General features: G+C 33.5%; 4 protein-coding genes across 4 annotated transcripts; 2 read left to right on the plus strand and 2 right to left on the minus strand.

The window, feature by feature from the left end:
- Positions 1–432: 432 nt before the first annotated feature.
- Positions 433–2,275, plus strand: LOC112795886 (peroxiredoxin-2F, mitochondrial). Its single transcript, XM_025838069.2, has 5 exons — positions 433–787; positions 971–1,000; positions 1,126–1,284; positions 1,593–1,687; positions 1,884–2,275. The coding sequence occupies exons 1-5, from the start codon at positions 566–568 to the stop codon at positions 1,987–1,989; spliced, it is 612 nt and encodes a 203-aa protein (XP_025693854.1). The 5' UTR covers positions 433–565; the 3' UTR covers positions 1,990–2,275.
- Positions 2,276–2,643: 368 nt separating this feature from the next.
- On the minus strand, positions 2,644–5,862 carry LOC112795885 (E3 ubiquitin-protein ligase RHF1A). Its single transcript, XM_025838068.3, has 8 exons — positions 5,490–5,862; positions 4,807–4,853; positions 4,614–4,676; positions 4,403–4,514; positions 3,932–4,257; positions 3,722–3,829; positions 3,263–3,641; positions 2,644–2,932 (listed from the first exon to the last, which is right to left on the minus strand). The coding sequence occupies exons 1-8, from the start codon at positions 5,637–5,639 to the stop codon at positions 2,903–2,905; spliced, it is 1,215 nt and encodes a 404-aa protein (XP_025693853.1). The 5' UTR covers positions 5,640–5,862; the 3' UTR covers positions 2,644–2,902.
- Positions 5,863–7,332: 1,470 nt separating this feature from the next.
- On the minus strand, positions 7,333–12,304 carry LOC112795887 (glucose-1-phosphate adenylyltransferase large subunit 3, chloroplastic/amyloplastic). Its single transcript, XM_025838070.2, has 15 exons — positions 11,647–12,304; positions 11,193–11,306; positions 10,884–11,057; positions 10,662–10,754; positions 10,389–10,472; positions 10,234–10,289; positions 9,636–9,729; positions 9,445–9,557; positions 9,250–9,322; positions 8,879–8,959; positions 8,661–8,747; positions 8,421–8,525; positions 8,167–8,273; positions 7,938–7,998; positions 7,333–7,524 (listed from the first exon to the last, which is right to left on the minus strand). Exons 1-15 carry the CDS (start codon positions 11,899–11,901, stop codon positions 7,423–7,425), a joined length of 1,599 nt encoding a protein of 532 aa, XP_025693855.1. The 5' UTR covers positions 11,902–12,304; the 3' UTR covers positions 7,333–7,422.
- A 2,473-nt stretch (positions 12,305–14,777) lies between these two features.
- LOC112795889 (glucose-6-phosphate/phosphate translocator 2, chloroplastic) lies at positions 14,778–17,432 on the plus strand. Its single transcript, XM_025838073.2, has 5 exons — positions 14,778–15,352; positions 15,676–15,901; positions 15,977–16,199; positions 16,676–16,889; positions 17,098–17,432. The coding sequence occupies exons 1-5, from the start codon at positions 14,873–14,875 to the stop codon at positions 17,107–17,109; spliced, it is 1,155 nt and encodes a 384-aa protein (XP_025693858.1). The 5' UTR covers positions 14,778–14,872; the 3' UTR covers positions 17,110–17,432.
- Positions 17,433–17,802: the final 370 nt, after the last annotated feature.

Consider the following 17,802-nt stretch of genomic DNA (forward strand, 5'->3'; position numbering starts at 1 on the left):
AAGGTTCTATATTTTTTTGGTGACTCAATAAGGTTCTATATGATGCTAGATAAAAACAAAAACACAAATATAAAGATAAAGAAATAAAAAAATGTTTCAATCTAAAATAAAATTTTCTATGGAACATATCTTTTTCTTCTTTATATAAATATATTGTGTTCTGTCTCGAAAACTGAATACAGCTGATATATAGCATATTTCTACTGAAAAATATATAACATTTAAAGAAAAAATTGTTGAGAAATATATAGTTGGAATTTGGAAATGTGTATGTGGAGTTTTTCTTTTAATAGACATATAAGTTTTTGGTCATGGCATTGGGTATTTGATCTGGGGCACAACGCAAAACAGTATAGCCCAATAGAGGCCCATATATGATAAGCCCATTAAAGAAATAATGATGCGAGAAAGCCCGGCCCAATAAACATAACAGAAAGAATTTTCCACGTGTATCCTCCTTCCCGAATCGTCAAGGCTCGAATCGAGTGCGATCGAAACTGAGGCTGAAACGGCAACCAACCGTTATATCAAAAACGACGTCGTTTTGAGAAAGTCGAACGTAGCAATGGCGTGGGTTGTGGCAAAGCGAGCAGCTGCTGCTTCTTCTTCTTCAGCGATGAAATCGGTTTCTGCTGCGGCGGCTATTTGGATGAGGTCGTACGCCAAGGTTGCGTTGGGGACCGACATAGTCTCCGCCGCACCGAACGTTTCTCTCCAGAAAGCTCGCACCTGGGACGAAGGTGTCTCTTCCAAATTCTCCACCACTCCTCTCAATCACATCTTCAAGGTCGAAAATTCTAACTTTCATTTTGCTGTTTTCCCCCATTTTCAAACGTCTAATCTGGTCCTTAATGTCATTATTGATTTAAGGGTAATATTTATTTCTATGTTAGGGTTTTGAAGGACTAATTTGAGTATTTTAATCTTTTTTTTTGGTTAATTCACAAATTTGCGTTTCTTGATGTTGCAGGATAAGAAAGTTGTCATCTTTGGGCTCCCAGTAAGTTAAATTGGCAAATTTTTTTTTTTAATAAGTTTAATGTACTTTTGAAATTAACGTGGTTCTTTTGCTTTGTGTTTGATTCAAGATAGTGTTATTGATGTTTTGGCTGCTATCTGTCTAAGGGTGCATACACAGGTGTTTGTTCAAACAAACATGTTCCTGGGTACAAGGAAAATATTGATAAGTTTAAGGCCAAGGGGATTGATTCTGTTATTTGTGTGGCTGTTAATGATCCATATACTATGAATGCTTGGGCAGAGAAGCTTCAAGCCAATAATGCTGTAAGTCCTCCCTATCTTGCCTTAGAGATCATCCGCATCTGCATTGTTGATGAGTTTTTACTTTCAGAGAGAACAGATTGAAAATGGAGAATGTGAAAAGGTTATTAAAATTGGACTAAAATATAAGCTATATGGTAAGAAAATGGCAACGAACTACAATAACGTCCTAATTGATGCTCGTTAACATCTTGTAACAAACCAACAAACTTCCATATACTCTTTACAGTATTCTACATTTTACACATCCTTGTTATTTTTGGCATTGCTTATGAGTGATCCATATTTTGGTTTAAAATTCAACTGTCCAGATTGAGTTTTATGGAGACTTCGATGGGAGCTTCCACAAAAGCTTGGATTTAGTTACTGATCTCTCTAGTGCTTTGCTTGGAACTCGATCCAAGAGGTATGTTATGTGCATCCTCCTTGAACTAAGATTGAACTAACATGAGAATTTGTTTGGTTTTGATGTTGGCAAGAACTTGTTAAATTGGTTGGCTGGATACTCCCCGAGAGCATTTGGTTTCTACACAACAAACATATCTATGATGTCTCTATTATTGATTTCAATATCTGAAAATTGTACTTCGGTTTGTGTTTAGGTGGTCAGCATACGTGGTAGATGGAAAAGTGAAGGCTTTTAATGTTGAAGAAGCTCCATCCGATGTCAAGGTTTCTGGTGCAGACACCATTTTGGGACAGATTTGAAGATCATGTTTATTTGGATAGTTGTGTAATGTAACGAGTTCTCAATAAAAATGCACCCTTGTGCTTCTAGTTGACTGAACTGGGAGTTCGCTTGTTTTTTAGTTTTGATTATTGACTAGCTTTTTAGCTGTCACTTCACACTAATCTAGTGATCCCCTTTTCTAAGATGCATGCTGTGTTACACATGCAAAGATTTTTCTCGTATCTAATGTATGTGTTGAGTACTCTCCCTATTATCTTCTTAATTATCATCTTAATTCTTTTAATAAAATAAAAGTTAAATTCATATATCAGTTTTATGTGATCCGATGATATTCCTAGACACTATCCAGGCTTCTCCAGGCACTTGGTCCATGAACACAACAGGATTTAATAGATTACTCTTTAGAGAAAAATTGACCAAGGCTTTGATTTTTATGGTTAAATTAAGAATTTAGTCTATTCGTTAACCCTCATGTTAAATATAGTGTAATATTTGACATATAGGTATAATTCAAACACTCCATTTAGTACAAAAACAACAACAAAACCTTGTCTTTACCAAGTAGGGAGAAATAAAATCGAATGTCTAAGCTCATTTGCAACAGAAACAGAACATATCATGTGATGGGTAGCACATAATATGCAAGGGCTTTGTCCAGTGAGAACTGAGAATAGGAATAATCTGCAGATTAGAGAACCGCCAAATTATTTCACTGAAATAAACCCAAGTACCAAAAGGGTCAATTCAATGAATTCATGTTACAATCTTCCGCTGGATCTATAAACTGATCTTACATAACATACAATTTTTGCAAAGTTTCTTTTGAGTCACTAGAACATTAATTTTTGATAATGCAGGACGCAGACCAAAAGGTACATTGGCATCAAACACGTCTCTTGCACTTCTCCATTGGACAAGTGAATCAGGTTGCTATGTCCTCACAGCAGCATCTTTTCCACTCTGAATAAAAAGTAAACACATTCAAAGCATTAGGCCACTTCTTAAGCAAATATATTGCATTCATTATTTCAAAAATGCCATTGTCGGCTTGTCGCCCTGTTCTTTTTTTTTTTCAAGGCAACAATAAACGCGAAGCTTATCAAGGTTTATTATTCTTTTATCCTGTGGTTACTAAACAACAACAACAAAGCCTTGTCTCACTAGGTGGGGTTGGCTACATGAATCCTGTGGTTACTAAAACCTCATAAAATTGAATCTAGGCAACAGTTAACTACTTTTAATCAACTAACTTGGGAAGCATAAATAAGGAGGTTTGACAGGTGGAATAACCTGAACACAATGATGAATTTCCACCCGACCAGCAACCACTCGACCAACAACCATGCCAGGTACTGAAGGAGCATCTGACCTAACATTCTGAACCACATTTTCAGTGTATATGCTAGGAGAACGCCCCATGTCAATGTCATTCTCATCGACTGACTTTCCTTTTACAGGGGATCCCGAACTTCCCCCAGTGCCAACAGGAGTGGGAGGAAAATTAGATCGCTTTGAGGAAAGATCAAGGCGTTCAATCATCCGTGCAACACCAGCAATTCCTGCATTCATCTCACGTTGAACACCTTTACTCAGCTCTTTTACTGAGGCATTATGAGCAATTAACTTCTCTTTAAGGCCACGCGTACTTTTGGTTATTGATTCCTTATACCTGGGGGAATATTTCAGACATATTAGAACTATATCGTAATAGCTTGGGGGCACTCAAATCCACGTGGGGAAAGGGTTTACCTGGCTGAAGCAGCAGAAAATTTGGATCTGAAGGACTCAGGGATAGAGAACATCTCAGGGGTATTTAGTCTCCTTCCACTCTTGGATGGTGACTGGGTATACAGAACTCTGAACATGACCCACAAAGTAGTAAACACACTAAAATCAGTTAAGTGAAAACTCTAGGAAAAAGCTTCCAATAAATAAAAGACGCCACAACTCTACAGGTACCTGGGTTTGAAAGGAACATCATTCTCAGCCATAGTAATTCCTGCAACTTCACCAACAACTGGGGGAAAAGCAGATGTTGGAGGTTGAATGTGAACAGTAGACGGTACACCAGAAGTTGGTGAACTACTGCCGGTGGGTGAAATGGTGAGTGTTGGTCGCACAGCAGACACATGCACAGGAGGATTGGAAACAAACACCTCTGATGGACCTGCACTAGAAGATCTTTGCCTTTCCCGTCTATGGAGAAAACGAGATCTGCTGGAAGCAGCAACTAGGTGTTGCATAATTTGATCATCAATATCAGACTCATCTGAGTAAGAATCGCCCTGCAACAAAATAATTTTCTAAGCATGGATATCATCACATCAATGAAATGTAACTTCTATCAAGGCAACATGGGTAAAAAGTGGGAAAAAATGAAACAGCAAACAGTCCATTAACACTATCGGTTCTTGGACAAGTCTCACTTACATAGTCATAATTGAGCTGATCATGGGGAATATGGGAACTAGTTAATGAAGATGGATATATGTTTCTTGACCTTGAACATTTTTCAGCCTCCACTGCAGCTAGAAGCTCTTGGCTACAAAAACAAAGGTGTTTGATGAAAATTACTAACTAAAAAAGACATGTATTGAGGAAGAAGGAGATAGTGACAGTGTTGGAAGAGGAAAAACATTACCTAGAAGGATCAATGAAAGAAAGCAGCTGCAAACATATTGGACATTCTCTGCTTCTCTCTGACCTGAAGAAAACAGGAATTACATCAGAAGCTACCAATAATAACCCAGACCATCATCCATTTTGTAAAAAGATAGAACCAACTCTCCTAAATGATCCCACGGGATCAAAAAATTGACACCAAGTAGCCTTACCATTCAAGAATACAGTGCAGATGATATTCGTGTTTGCAAGAGGTGATCTGGAAATGAAAAGGAAAATTCAATATTCTGTTAAACATTTAAGTTTAGACGTTAATATCAACGCTAGCCAATTTCCCTTCTGATTACCTAAGGTTGCAACTCATCCACACATAAAGCATAATTAAACACATCCAAACAGATAGAAATCTCATTGATGAAGAAATGATTAGTATTCAGCATTCCCAATCCTCAAATACCCTTTGGGATTAAAAAGTTATATGATTTTAGTTCCGGTTGCTTGAATGATTCAATGTATCATTCCTTATAATGCTGAAGTATAGAAAGTCCTCAAACAAAAACAGATCTCCAAAATGCAAATTATTTTATTTACTTAGAGAAAAAGAGTAAATTACCAACCATATTGAATCAAAGCAATAAGACTCAAAGTTTGAACCCATCAACTGAGGTGAATACATATCAAGTTCGAAAGCACATCAATATCCAAAAGATTAGGAACTCATCAGACAAACACAAACATGAAATCCTCAAGCCAAAAATGAAATCTTCAAACAATTCACGCTCAACAGGGGACAGAAGCAACAAGCAAATGGGGAGGCCATCAGTTATCAAAGTTGGAAACTTTTTCAGAAACCCAAATGCAAATAAGGAAAACAGACAAGAGTGGTGGATCATACAGTAGATGGGTCATTGATGCCAAATGGCTCCAAACAAATGCTGCAGAAGTCCTCGGAATAGTCGTCGAAAGCTGCACCTGCAATGTGCGATGATGAAGGAGGAGAAGTTGAAGATGAAGAAGAAGACGAAGACAAGGTGAAGTTTTCCATGGTTAGCTCCACAATGTGATGGAGAAGACTCTGGTGAAGAACCCTAAAACTGAAGAGAGAGAAAGAGAGAGAGTGTGTGAAGGGTTAAAGAAAAGAATTAAAGGGAAAGGAAGCGGAAAATGAAGGGAAAATCCGATTCAGACGCTTTTGATTTTGATGGAATCAACGTAATACCTAATCTACTTCTTACCACTACAGATTAGAATAAGAATAATTGGACTATGTCATGATTAGTTTAGTGATTTCTTAGTTAATTAAGTTGTTAAATAATAATAATAATAATAATAATAATAATAATAATAATAAGGTTTAATTTATTCTGTTGGTCTTTATAGTTTCGCAAAATTTTTAATTAAGTCCTATATTTTTTTTCTTTTTAATTGAGCCATTGCACCAAATTTTTTTTAATTGAGTTCTCACATTTTTTTTTCTTTTATTTAGGTTCCTGTATCAATTCTTTTTTTTTAGTTAGGTCTCTATAAAATTAAGCCAATTACTACTAAAAAAACTTAATTAAAAAAAATTAATGTAAAGATTCAATTAAAAAGAAAAAAAGTATAAAGACCTAATTGAAAGTTTTCTAAAACTATAGGAACCAAAGTAATTAAACCTAATAATAATAATAATAATAATAATAATAATAATAATAAACAGTAGCTTGATTTCTGGATTTCTTTTTACCCTTTTCTGCTTAACATTATGTGCTACAAACCTACCTACGACTACGATACGAATACGATTGCCTTCTATTTTGTACTTCTACGATTTGTTTTCTGTAGTTGTCTTCTCCTTTTATTGCTTCTCGTATCCATCGCTATTTTCAATTATCAGTCATTAAAAAAAGATATGATCGATCTAAGAAGCTGTACGGCACAATGGAGTGGGTGCACATAACTCATACGTGTCGGTGACAAGGGCTGAGATCTTATGATTTAGGTCAGAATTTTTTTTTCTATTTTTAGATTTTAAATCTAGGAACCGAGAAAATTTATTAAGATAAAAACGTCTAAAACGTCTTTTTTTAAAGATATTTGTTAGTAACTAAAATTTAACACATATAAATGACTAAATTATATTATTTTTGTCAAAATTAGGTCAGACAAATTAATTTGATCGAAAAAATAGTGTATCAAATCTGAATGAGTTTAAATTAATATTAATTTTTATAAAAAATTATTACAATACCTTTATTATAAAAAATGACTAAAATATTCTTATTATATATATAAATTTTGAGAATTCTAAATTTTAGTCTTTTACTCTATTATAGGGTTAGAATTTAGAGTTTTCAAAATTAATAGAAGTATTTTAGTTATTTTCTATAATAAGAGTATTGTATTCATTTTTTATTAAAAATAATATTAATTTAAACTGGTTCAAATTTGATTCACTATTTTTCGGTTAAATTAATTTGTCTAATCTAATTTTGACAAAAATAACACGATTTAATCGATTATGTGTTAAATTTTAATTAATAGAAAACATCTTTAAAAAAAATGTTTTAGACATCTTTATCTAGTGGCTCCCAATTTTATTATTTTGACCAACTACATTATAAGAATTATAAAGTATTTTTATTGGTAAACTATTTTTATGAATATTTATTATTCACCCACAAATTATTTTTTTCTGCTATACGTTATTATAAAAAATTCTGTATTAATAAATGAGAGTTTCTAAAGCTGGCTGGTCATACTGATTCCAAAAGTGTAGTTTATTTATTTATCTTGTCGATTCATGTCACAATCAAAAAGGTCAAACAACAAATGGTGGGTGAAGTAGTCTATATCATGAACCCATCTTTAATTACTGAGTTTTTCGATACTATGGTTATTCCAGAACGGATGTAGAAACCTTCTGAAGATCTATCAGCCTCTTGTACCCCCTGCATTTAGTTCGTGCAAATCCAAGTTTAGTACGTACTTATATTTTCACAATATAATGTAAAATCATTATCTCACATTACAACATATCATGTCATTGTGTTCCATGCTGATATTTCAATGCCTAAACTCTTGTTAGGTGCCTATTGATAAACAACTTTGTTTCTGTCTTCACAAATCTTGTAGAAAGATAAGTATCTACATGTGCAGTGAGGAATGAGTAATGTAAAAGTGTTGGTGAAAATTTTATGTTCGGTAACAGAGAATTTGAAGATTGTTGTGTGCGTAAACTTATGAGAATACATCACTATCGCAATTGCCAATAAAGAAAGCTAGGGTATCATTTATTGGTAGCCGGTGCATAACCTAATATTGTGGTCCTAATCAGATACTATTTTAAACGGAAGAGTGGTACCTCTGAGTTTGCAATTATAACGTTCTTTCCAATTCTAGCATTTTTGTCAATAATGCAGTCCCTGCATATGCAAGAAGTGAGGATCAGCACCAAGAGAAAATAAACATTTTATTCGCTTTAAAAAAAAACTCTCAATTTATACAAATTAAAAGTTAATGGCTTTTCAGAATTTTGTTTAAATTAACAATTATATATGTATATATATGAAAATGAGAGCTGGAATTTGTACTTAATCTTTGTATTTTCTCCTATTCCTACGGGAACTTTTCCCTCAGCTAACAATTTTGCCACCTCAGCCTCAGTTTCGAAATAATCAGCACCTAGCATTACTGTATCCTGCATATATAAATGTGTAACAGAAAGCTGTATGAGAACACTAAATACACACATCAAAATATGAGAAAAGAGTATGCGTGTTAATGAACAAGGAATGTATCTATGTATGTATGTACATGCTTAGTTAAAAAGAATTAGTGCACCAACCCTTAAGTGAACATTTGAGTTTATTCTGGATCTGATTCCAACTACGCTATGCTCTATAAAGGAATTGGTCAAGAAGCATCCATGCGATACTATTGAGTCAACAATCTGCATAAGGATAATAACAATGTTTTAGTCTAATTAAACAGTTGAACACACCCTTAAACCAGTTATATATATGACTTTTGATATTTAGTTATAAAAATACTACCAAGTTAGTATTATTTTTTTTTTTATACTAACCTTGCTATTGTCAATATTCGATGGTGGTAAGTTTCTCCTTGATGTATACATTGGTTTTCCTGCTTCGTAAAAGCAAAACTTGGATGGCTGAATTTACAAACATAACGTGACTGATCTTAAATCCTAATCAATGGAAATCAGGGAATGAAGTATTTTTGGTAGAAAATAAAAACATAATTGTAAACTTGCTGCTAGACTATGATAAACATGACACTTACATGTTCGGTGAGGGCTAAATTTGCCTCAAAGAATGACCTGATTGTCCCTATATCCTCCCAATAGTCATTGAAGAGAAAAGCCTGCAAACATATAAGTTATTGCTTTAAGGATTTGTAACATTAGAATAGAGACATGCACATTTTGGCTCTGTCCAATGAAGAGTTGTTTAATCATAGTTACTAGAAAGTTAGGTTCACAGTTGGTTTTGGTATGCATTCGTTATTTTCTATGATTAGATTACGAGTATTTATTTGGAGATAATTCAATCAGTTAGGTTCATGGTACATAGATGGAGAAGCAGGGCAATCATGTGTATGATACTTTATTTCTAACAGTGAAACCATAAGCAATAATGAATTTTCAGACATACCTTAATGCAAAACTCACTAGCACAAGCAGGAATGACTTCTGATCCAAAGTCATTTGCAGTTGGAAAGCGCCATCTGAATGAAATAAATTTTGTTAAAATTAATTAGCATGCTATATTTGAACAAGCAATTTATTGTCATGTTATATGTCATTATTGAACTTCACATTACAAGATATAAGTTAAAATTAGCAGTACCTTAGTAGATTAAGAAGTAAGTCCTTCTTGAACACATACACTCCCATGGAAGCAATGTATGGTTTCTTTTCAGCCTCTTCCCGTGAAAGTCCCAAAAGTGTTGTATCTACTTGCTAAATTATGTAGCAGCATTAGCAGGAAACCAATATCCTGAAAACTTGATATTAACAGGCATGAGTTGTGCTTTTTACCATTGCTTTCAAGTCTTCTCCTTTAGGCTTCTCGCTGAATGAAATCACCCTTCCTTTCTTGTCTGTCTTCATTAGACCAAAATCTGAGGCACGGCTACATGAACACACAGCAGAATTTTAATATAGTATTTAAAGGGGAAAGAATTTTGAATAGACATGACAAAAAGAAAAGCACACAGTTGATTCAACTGCATGGGCAGCAACAAAAGCTCAGTGTCATTATCTTGATAAAATAAAATATGGTCCAATGGTATGTTAACCTATTAGTTTACTACAGAAATGAGACTTTAAAAGTTTAGGCACTTGAGAACAAACCAAAAAAGGGGGAGAATCAGTGATCTTCCATAAAAGGATACTGCTATTTTATGATACTACTTGGGTGTAAACTTGCGCAGGCTAATTACAATACTTGATTACCTAATTCACTATATAGTAGCAAATAAAGATCTTCAACTTATGGAAGTTTTCATATTAGGAGAAATAACTTCTGTATTCATTCTTTTTTCAAATCCTTAGCCAATTCACTCTCTTCTACAGTTGGATTGAGTGGAAGCAGTGTACCTTTGTAAAAAGCAAATGTATTGGAGAGGAAACCTACCTTTCATCAACTGGAAGACAAGAAAGTGTGATATCAGCTTTGCTCTCCCGGTGAACCTGAAGTGTATAAAGAATATAAAGTTATTTTAATTCTTTAAAATGCAAATTGAATTGAGAGTTGAAATCTTAGAAACAATGATGGTGATGATGACTTACTTCAATCAAATCCATGTAGTTCATTCTGTACAGGTGATCCCCGGAAAGAATCAATACATCCTCAATGTTCCTTGCTCTTGGATCCTACAACAAATAAACATTGTCATTAATTAAAAAATGGAACTAACAACACTTTGTATACCATATGCCAACAGAACAACATATATAGCACAATACAAAGTTTTATAGTCTCTGTCAACAAGCAAGCAATTAGACTATATGTGTTAGGATTAATGCATGAAATAAAAGACATGATATGAAATAGCTTAGCACCTCAAATAGCCAGTGGAACTGCCTTACAGCATCAGCAGTACCCTGAAACCAACTTTGACCCTCCTGACCTGGAACTTGAGTGGCTGCAAGAACCTGAAAACAGAACAAGTGCTCCCTTCATTTGCTGATTAATCTACTAATTTGTTTAAAGAGCATAAGATATTAAACACCCCTGAGTAAATACACGCAATACAATAGGTGTCTAATTAACTCATCATATACCTCAACATAGCCATCTCCAAAGGTGAGTACTCCACCAGGGCTATAAGAACGTGAAATGTGCCTGTTTAGCGAGCAAGAGTTATATTGAGTCAGAATGTATATCTTGTTGATCCCACTGTTTATGCAGTTGCTCATTGGCACATCAATCAGCCTGTATGCACCTCCAATCGGGACCTATCATCATCATCATAGCAATTATCAACAACATTAACATTATGCATTTTATTAATTCAAGTACGTTTCACTAAAAAAATGAAATAAGGGTATGTACGAGAAAATAGAAATGCTGAAAAAGAGAGATATATCTACAGCAGGTTTGGCGCGGCGCTTTGTGAGAGGGAAGAGACGAGTTCCAGCTCCTCCACCAAGTATAATTGCCAAAACTGTCTTCGGGTCCTTGCTCTCGTAATCTAGTTCCTTCAACTGCATTAATTCCCCATTTTATCTCTAACATAATGTATAGAAATTAAAGCAATCAACCAATATTATGTATGAACTGCTAATTAACACGGTGCATATAATTTAACATTAGCTAGTAAATAGTTATAGCGAGTATCTCAGTGAAGCTTTTTCTCTCTTTTAACCTCAACAAGATTCCAATCTTAACGACATTTTCAACTTTAATTAACAGTTAACAATAACGGGCGAAAGTTTTCTAAATGAACAATTCATGCAAATTAAATGACCTAGGATCGCCTGGAATGACGTTATGATATTCCCTTATTGTGATGGTAATAAGAATTGAAGAAATGATGAAGCTAACCTGAGCCTCCACCTCACTGATAATAGACACGATTTTACCGTTGACCCTGGAAATTGCATTTTTATGATCATCATTATTACAACGACGTCGTGGTTGATGAAGCTCAAGTCGTTTCAGCTTCTTCCCAGCCATGAATTCTCCGTTGGAAAACTTCAAGAAGTCTAGGTTCCTCCTACCACTGGCTCCGGCGGTGGATCCACGTGGCAGAGAAGCAAAGGAAGAGAATGAAATCCGGCCGCTGCCGGAGGCTGCCATTATTGCGTTTTTGGTTGATCGATCACCACTGCTAGAAGGAGAAATTAGGAAGTTCAATGATAAATGTGTGTGTAATGCACTAATGCTATTAATATCTTGGATCTTCTTGAATAATTCAAGTCCCTCTTAGAGTGTGTGAAATAGAGAGAATTCAGCCATGCTATCCTAAACGCAATCGCATCCATCTATTCTGTGACATCCAAGCGCGCGCACCTTTCATTTTGATCCAATGACACTTAGGTCCCTATGGAATTGTTCTTGGATAATGGCAAAACGGGTATTGCATTCATCACATAACACGTGTACGTACCGAAGGCGGGAAAATTGAATAACCTAACAAACCACTAACTAATTTCAGTTACAGCTCGTCCTCGTCATCATGGTGATGCGCGCTACTTTTGTTGAAAGAGTTTTCATTTGCATCATCAACTTGGTATATGAATTTATGAGATATAACAGTCATGTGAAATTGTCAACATAATCACCAAATTGGTTGTTGGTGAAGAAAAATGAAAAATGAAAAAATGAAATAAGAATTGCGACGTGTCATTCTTTTGCATTGGTGACGATACCTTATTATATGAAGACGCGAAAAACATATTGTTGCATTATTATTGGACGTATTACTTAATTGGTTATTTTTGAATTTTTTAACAAATTAGAATAAAATTGATTTTTTTTATAACAATAATAATAAACCAATTTTTTTTAGGAATATAATTGTATTTTTAAATTTTTAGGGATTTAAATGTCTACAAAATAAAAAGTCAGAGATATATTTATTTTTTTATCAAGAAATTTTAAGATATTTGATTTAGATTGTGTAATTCGATAGAATCAAACCGGATTTAATAATTATAATGTAGATAATTAGATTTATTATTGTTGCTATAATAAACCGATTTTGTTCTGATTTATTAAAAAATAAATTATTAACTGGTTTAATAAAGATGTTCAATAATAACCTGACACATATAAACATCTTAAAAAAGGACATTTTTAGTGTCTTTATTAAAATAGTCTCCATATAATAATAAGAGGAATGTTAGGGGCCAGAAAAATTTGTGATGTTTAAACATCAATTAGTCATTATCAATATTTTTAATAGTGTGAAATGACATCTAATAGTATAAAATTAATCATTTTCTTTTTTATGGTTAAGTGCTCACCAGATTTTAATAAAAATGCTTCCCTCTAGACTTTTTCATAATAATAGTAATCACGTGCCGTGGGAATACACTAGTTCTAAATTGTGATTTTGTTCACCTTCCATAATTAAGTTGAAGTAACAACTAACAAGTTGTTAATAAGTCTGAAAATTGAAAAGTATACGATAGGGTCCCCTGGTGCATGTGAGCGGTCACAATTCAGTTTTATAAAAGGCACAACTCAAATTGTCCTTATTTAACCAAGTTGTATAACACTAGAGAACTAATAGAGAATAATTTATTCATGCATAATAATAAATATAAAATTAATTAAATAGCATGCAATGCAGCAGGTGGTGGTGGTGTTGTTCAGAGTGTCGTTTTTTGAAGAGCATGATTGCATGAAAGGAAGTGAGAATGGAATTAACGGTGCAGAATTGTTAGTAGCTGCAAGGGGAGCTGAATTATTGCTGTATGCAGAGCTGATCATCATTTTGGCGGGATCCATGATAACGACATGTCTAATTGTCTATAATCAATGAGCCCCCTTCTTCATTTCTCACCGTTAATTAATCCGCATTCCTTTTTTTCCAAGTCCCAATTTTACGAATCTAAATTTAATTTGATTATATTATTAATAAAATTTAATTATAAATATAAATTGGAAGTTATTTCTATTTTTAGATTGAATTTTAGCTCATGAATTTTAGATGGAAAATGTTTTACATGTGTGTGTTGTTCTTTAGAAGCCGTCGCAGTGACGCCGGTTTTGAAAGTTCAACTAATAGCATTTCCAAAATATTGTTCAATCAATGAAAAAACAATTTAGCAGTAGTGATTTGGTGGGATTTTGAATTTTTCATATACACTGAATATTAGATCATTTATTTATACTAAATAAGTGACAGAGCGGAATTCTTAAATCACCATTATATTCAAAATTTTTTAATTCATAAAGCTATTAGTTCAAATAAAAAAGTATTTTTAATCGATCAAGATTAATCATGAGTTATGAGATGATATATCAGTGAGATGACATCTTTTAAAAAAAAAACTAGGAAATAACAGAATGAGAACTTATTATCCAAAAACATCATATAGAAGATATTTTTTTAAACAAAAAATTATCATTTTACAAGATAACATAAAAGAGCAATGCTAGGGAGACATCAACTTTTGTGATTGTTAGCCATCAACTAACCATCAATGATGATTTGATGGTGTGAGATTGGTATGAGATTTCATTCAATGACTCACATTTTTCTGCTGGTTACATGCTGGCCAAAATTCAATAGAATTGCTGGCCCCCTATACTTTCCCAACAGGAAATTGCATACAAAGAAGATTAAAAAGTAAAAAAATAAAATAAAAAGATAAGATAAGCAAATAATATTTTTCTTTTGTGCCGATAAACAAATTATTAAAAATTAGATGAAACAAAAAAAATTCTAAGAAAATATTAATTGTTACAATATTTAAATTTTAAAATTTTTAACTATCCTATCACTTTTTATACCAATATCTTTAGCAAGCAGTTAGGATTATTGTCTATAATATTATTTCAAACTAAGATATACGCTTTCCTTTCGAGTGCTGATTTTTTATTTCAAATTAAATATGTTGTTCAGTTAAAAAAAATCTCATAAGATTTTTATCTTTTATTTTTATTTATTTCTTCAGTTAAAGATTTTCCGCGATAATCCAACTATATATATAATAGTGTCCCCTGCTTCCTCTTCATAAACCGTTCTCACAGATTCTTTTCTCGTGGTGTTGTTAATTATTCACAGAAACATTTAGTTTAAGATCAGAAAATAATAACAATGATGATGTCTTCAGTGAAGTTAACAGCGTCATCACCTTTCTCTTCTGCTTTCAGAAGCAGAAAGAATAATAAGCTTCCTAATCTTCAAACAAGGTCTCAACTTTCCACATTACCCACCATTCAAATCGCAAAACAAAACTTGGGTCACTCTCCATTCTTCACCCACAAGCCTCTCCACCTATCATCCAGCATTGTGTGCCAGGCCTATGAAGCTGACAGGTCAAGGCCATTGGAGATTGAGATTCCGGATGAAGAGGTTGCTAAGAAGCTCAAGATGGGACTCTACTTTGCTTCATGGTGGTCTCTTAATGTGGTCTTCAACATATATAACAAGAAGGTCCTCAACGTTTTTCCTTATCCATGGCTTACCTCAACTCTCTCCCTGGCTGCTGGCTCCCTCATCATGTTGATTTCGTGGGCCACAAAGGTTGCTGAGCCCCCTAAAGTCAACTTGGACTTCTGGAAGGCCCTTCTTCCTGTAAGAATATTCTCATTCCTTTGAAACATGTTTATTAAACCATTCTTCCACCTTAACTCATGACAACTATAAAAAAGTTAATCCAAAATACATAAATTTAGTTTCAATTTTAATTTTTATTATCTTATTTTATTTTTATGTTACCTTCTTATCTTATTTTTTGTTTTTATCTTTCGTAAGCAATACTCAATATATATTTAGTTTTACTCTTATAATTCAATCAATCAAGAAATACATAACAAATCGATCTTTATCTTTGCTTACTTTTGATGTACTCTTTAATTTTATTATAAAGTAATATACATGTAACAATAATATTGCAGGTTGCGGTGGCACACACAATTGGGCATGTAGCAGCAACTGTGAGCATGTCAAAAGTTGCTGTTTCATTCACTCACATAATCAAGAGTGGAGAGCCTGCATTCAGTGTCTTGGTGTCAAGGTTCTTGCTCGGAGAAGCATTCCCTTTGCCGGTTTACCTCTCATTGCTGCCAATCATAGGTGGTTGCGCACTCTCTGCAGTAACGGAGCTCAATTTCAATATGATTGGTAAGACTAAAGTTGAAAGCTTGTGATGAATTGAGTCCTGATTATTAATGTGTGTTTGTTTGATGGTACCTGCAGGGTTTATGGGGGCCATGATATCAAACATGGCATTTGTGTTTAGGAATATATTCTCAAAGAAGGGGATGAAGGGCATGTCTGTTAGCGGAATGAACTACTATGCTTGCCTTTCAATCTTGTCTCTATTGATCCTAACACCTTTCGCCATTGCTGTTGAGGGCCCCAAGCTCTGGGCTGCTGGCTGGCAACAAGCTCTCTCTCAGATTGGTCCCAACTTTATATGGTAACTAGCACTCTTATTTACTTTGCCCTCTTCACATTTACCTAATACCATGTCACTTTTGATGTTTTCGTAAAGGTGAAAACTCCGGTACAGTCGACTTTACGTAAAGTTGATAAATGAGAGTCATGAGATGATTTGACTGATTTGACTAAATTTTCATCCAACAACTCTCAACTATCAACTTCACGTGAAGTCGACTGCATCTAGGTTTTCACTTTTCATAAAAAGTTAGATTGTAACTTAGTCAAAACATGTTAAGTCATTAAATAATTTTTAACTATTAACTTTATATAAAGACAGTTACATGTAAGTCTCTATCTTATTTTGTTCCTGTGTAAGTTGAATATGAAGTTTCTTTGTTTAGTTTAAGACTATATGAACCAATTTGTACAACCAAAGTGAATGAACTTTGTTAATTATCATTCAAATGATTTGATTAATTAGCTAACAGAAGAGAGTTGTGAATTTTGATACAGGTGGGTAGCAGCTCAAAGTGTGTTCTACCACTTATATAATCAAGTGTCATACATGTCCCTTGATCAAATTTCACCCTTAACATTCAGCATTGGAAACACAATGAAGAGAATCTCTGTGATTGTCTCTTCCATCATTATCTTCCACACGCCAGTTCAGCCCATCAATGCACTTGGTGCTGCCATTGCAATTCTTGGCACCTTCCTCTATTCACAGGTCCAATTCATCCACCATCCTTTACTTTAATTTGCATCCTTATCTTCTTCTTTTTTGTTCTTTTATGTATATACATCAACTACTGTTTGAGATAAACTAGCTCAAAGTCCATGTCTAGAAACAGTATATTAATTAATTAATAATGATACATTATTACTTACTATAACAAATGAATTGACTTTGATTTGATCTTAATTAATTTATGCAGGCTAAACAGTGAGGTGCTTCTTTTGAGCATGTTAATGTGACAAGTGAATAATGATGAATGCCGGAGCTGAAATTGTTCATTATTTATGTGAATTAAGAGAGTAAATATAGGAGTTCAATTTGGTTAATTTCTTTGAGGCTATAGTTAATTAATAGTAGTTACTAGTTAGTATTCGAATTTTGATTAGTTTGATCTAGTTGACTATGTAAATAAGCTTTCCTTGTTTTCGTGCTAGTAATAATAAGGTTAAGGCCTTAAGGGTTTGATTTTGCTTACGAAACAATTAAGTATTTAAGTGTCAACTCAAATAATATCAAGTAATCATCTATTATTAATGCGTATCATTATTATATCAAAAAAACAAATTAAAGAAAATACGAGCTAATTCAAATGGCATAATTTTTTTATATTCACTCAGAGATTACAGATTCAAATCTCAATCCTAACTTATAAAAAAAAACGAATCAAAGTTCTCTAAAAATGCTTCAGACCATTCACATATTTGAAAATTTTTATGAGGTTTAATACTCTATTAGTTTTTATAGTTTTGTAAAATTTTTAATTAAGTTCTTATATTTTTTTTCTTTAATTGGGTCTTTGCATCAAATTTTTTGAATTTTTACACTTTTTTTTAATTTGAGTCCCTAGCACTCATTTTTTTTCAGTTGGGGGTCTCTATACAATTAAGCTAATTACTATTAAAAG

Source organism: Arachis hypogaea, chromosome 4 (assembly GCF_003086295.3).
Source record: "Arachis hypogaea cultivar Tifrunner chromosome 4, arahy.Tifrunner.gnm2.J5K5, whole genome shotgun sequence".
Lineage (NCBI taxonomy): Eukaryota > Viridiplantae > Streptophyta > Magnoliopsida > Fabales > Fabaceae > Arachis > Arachis hypogaea.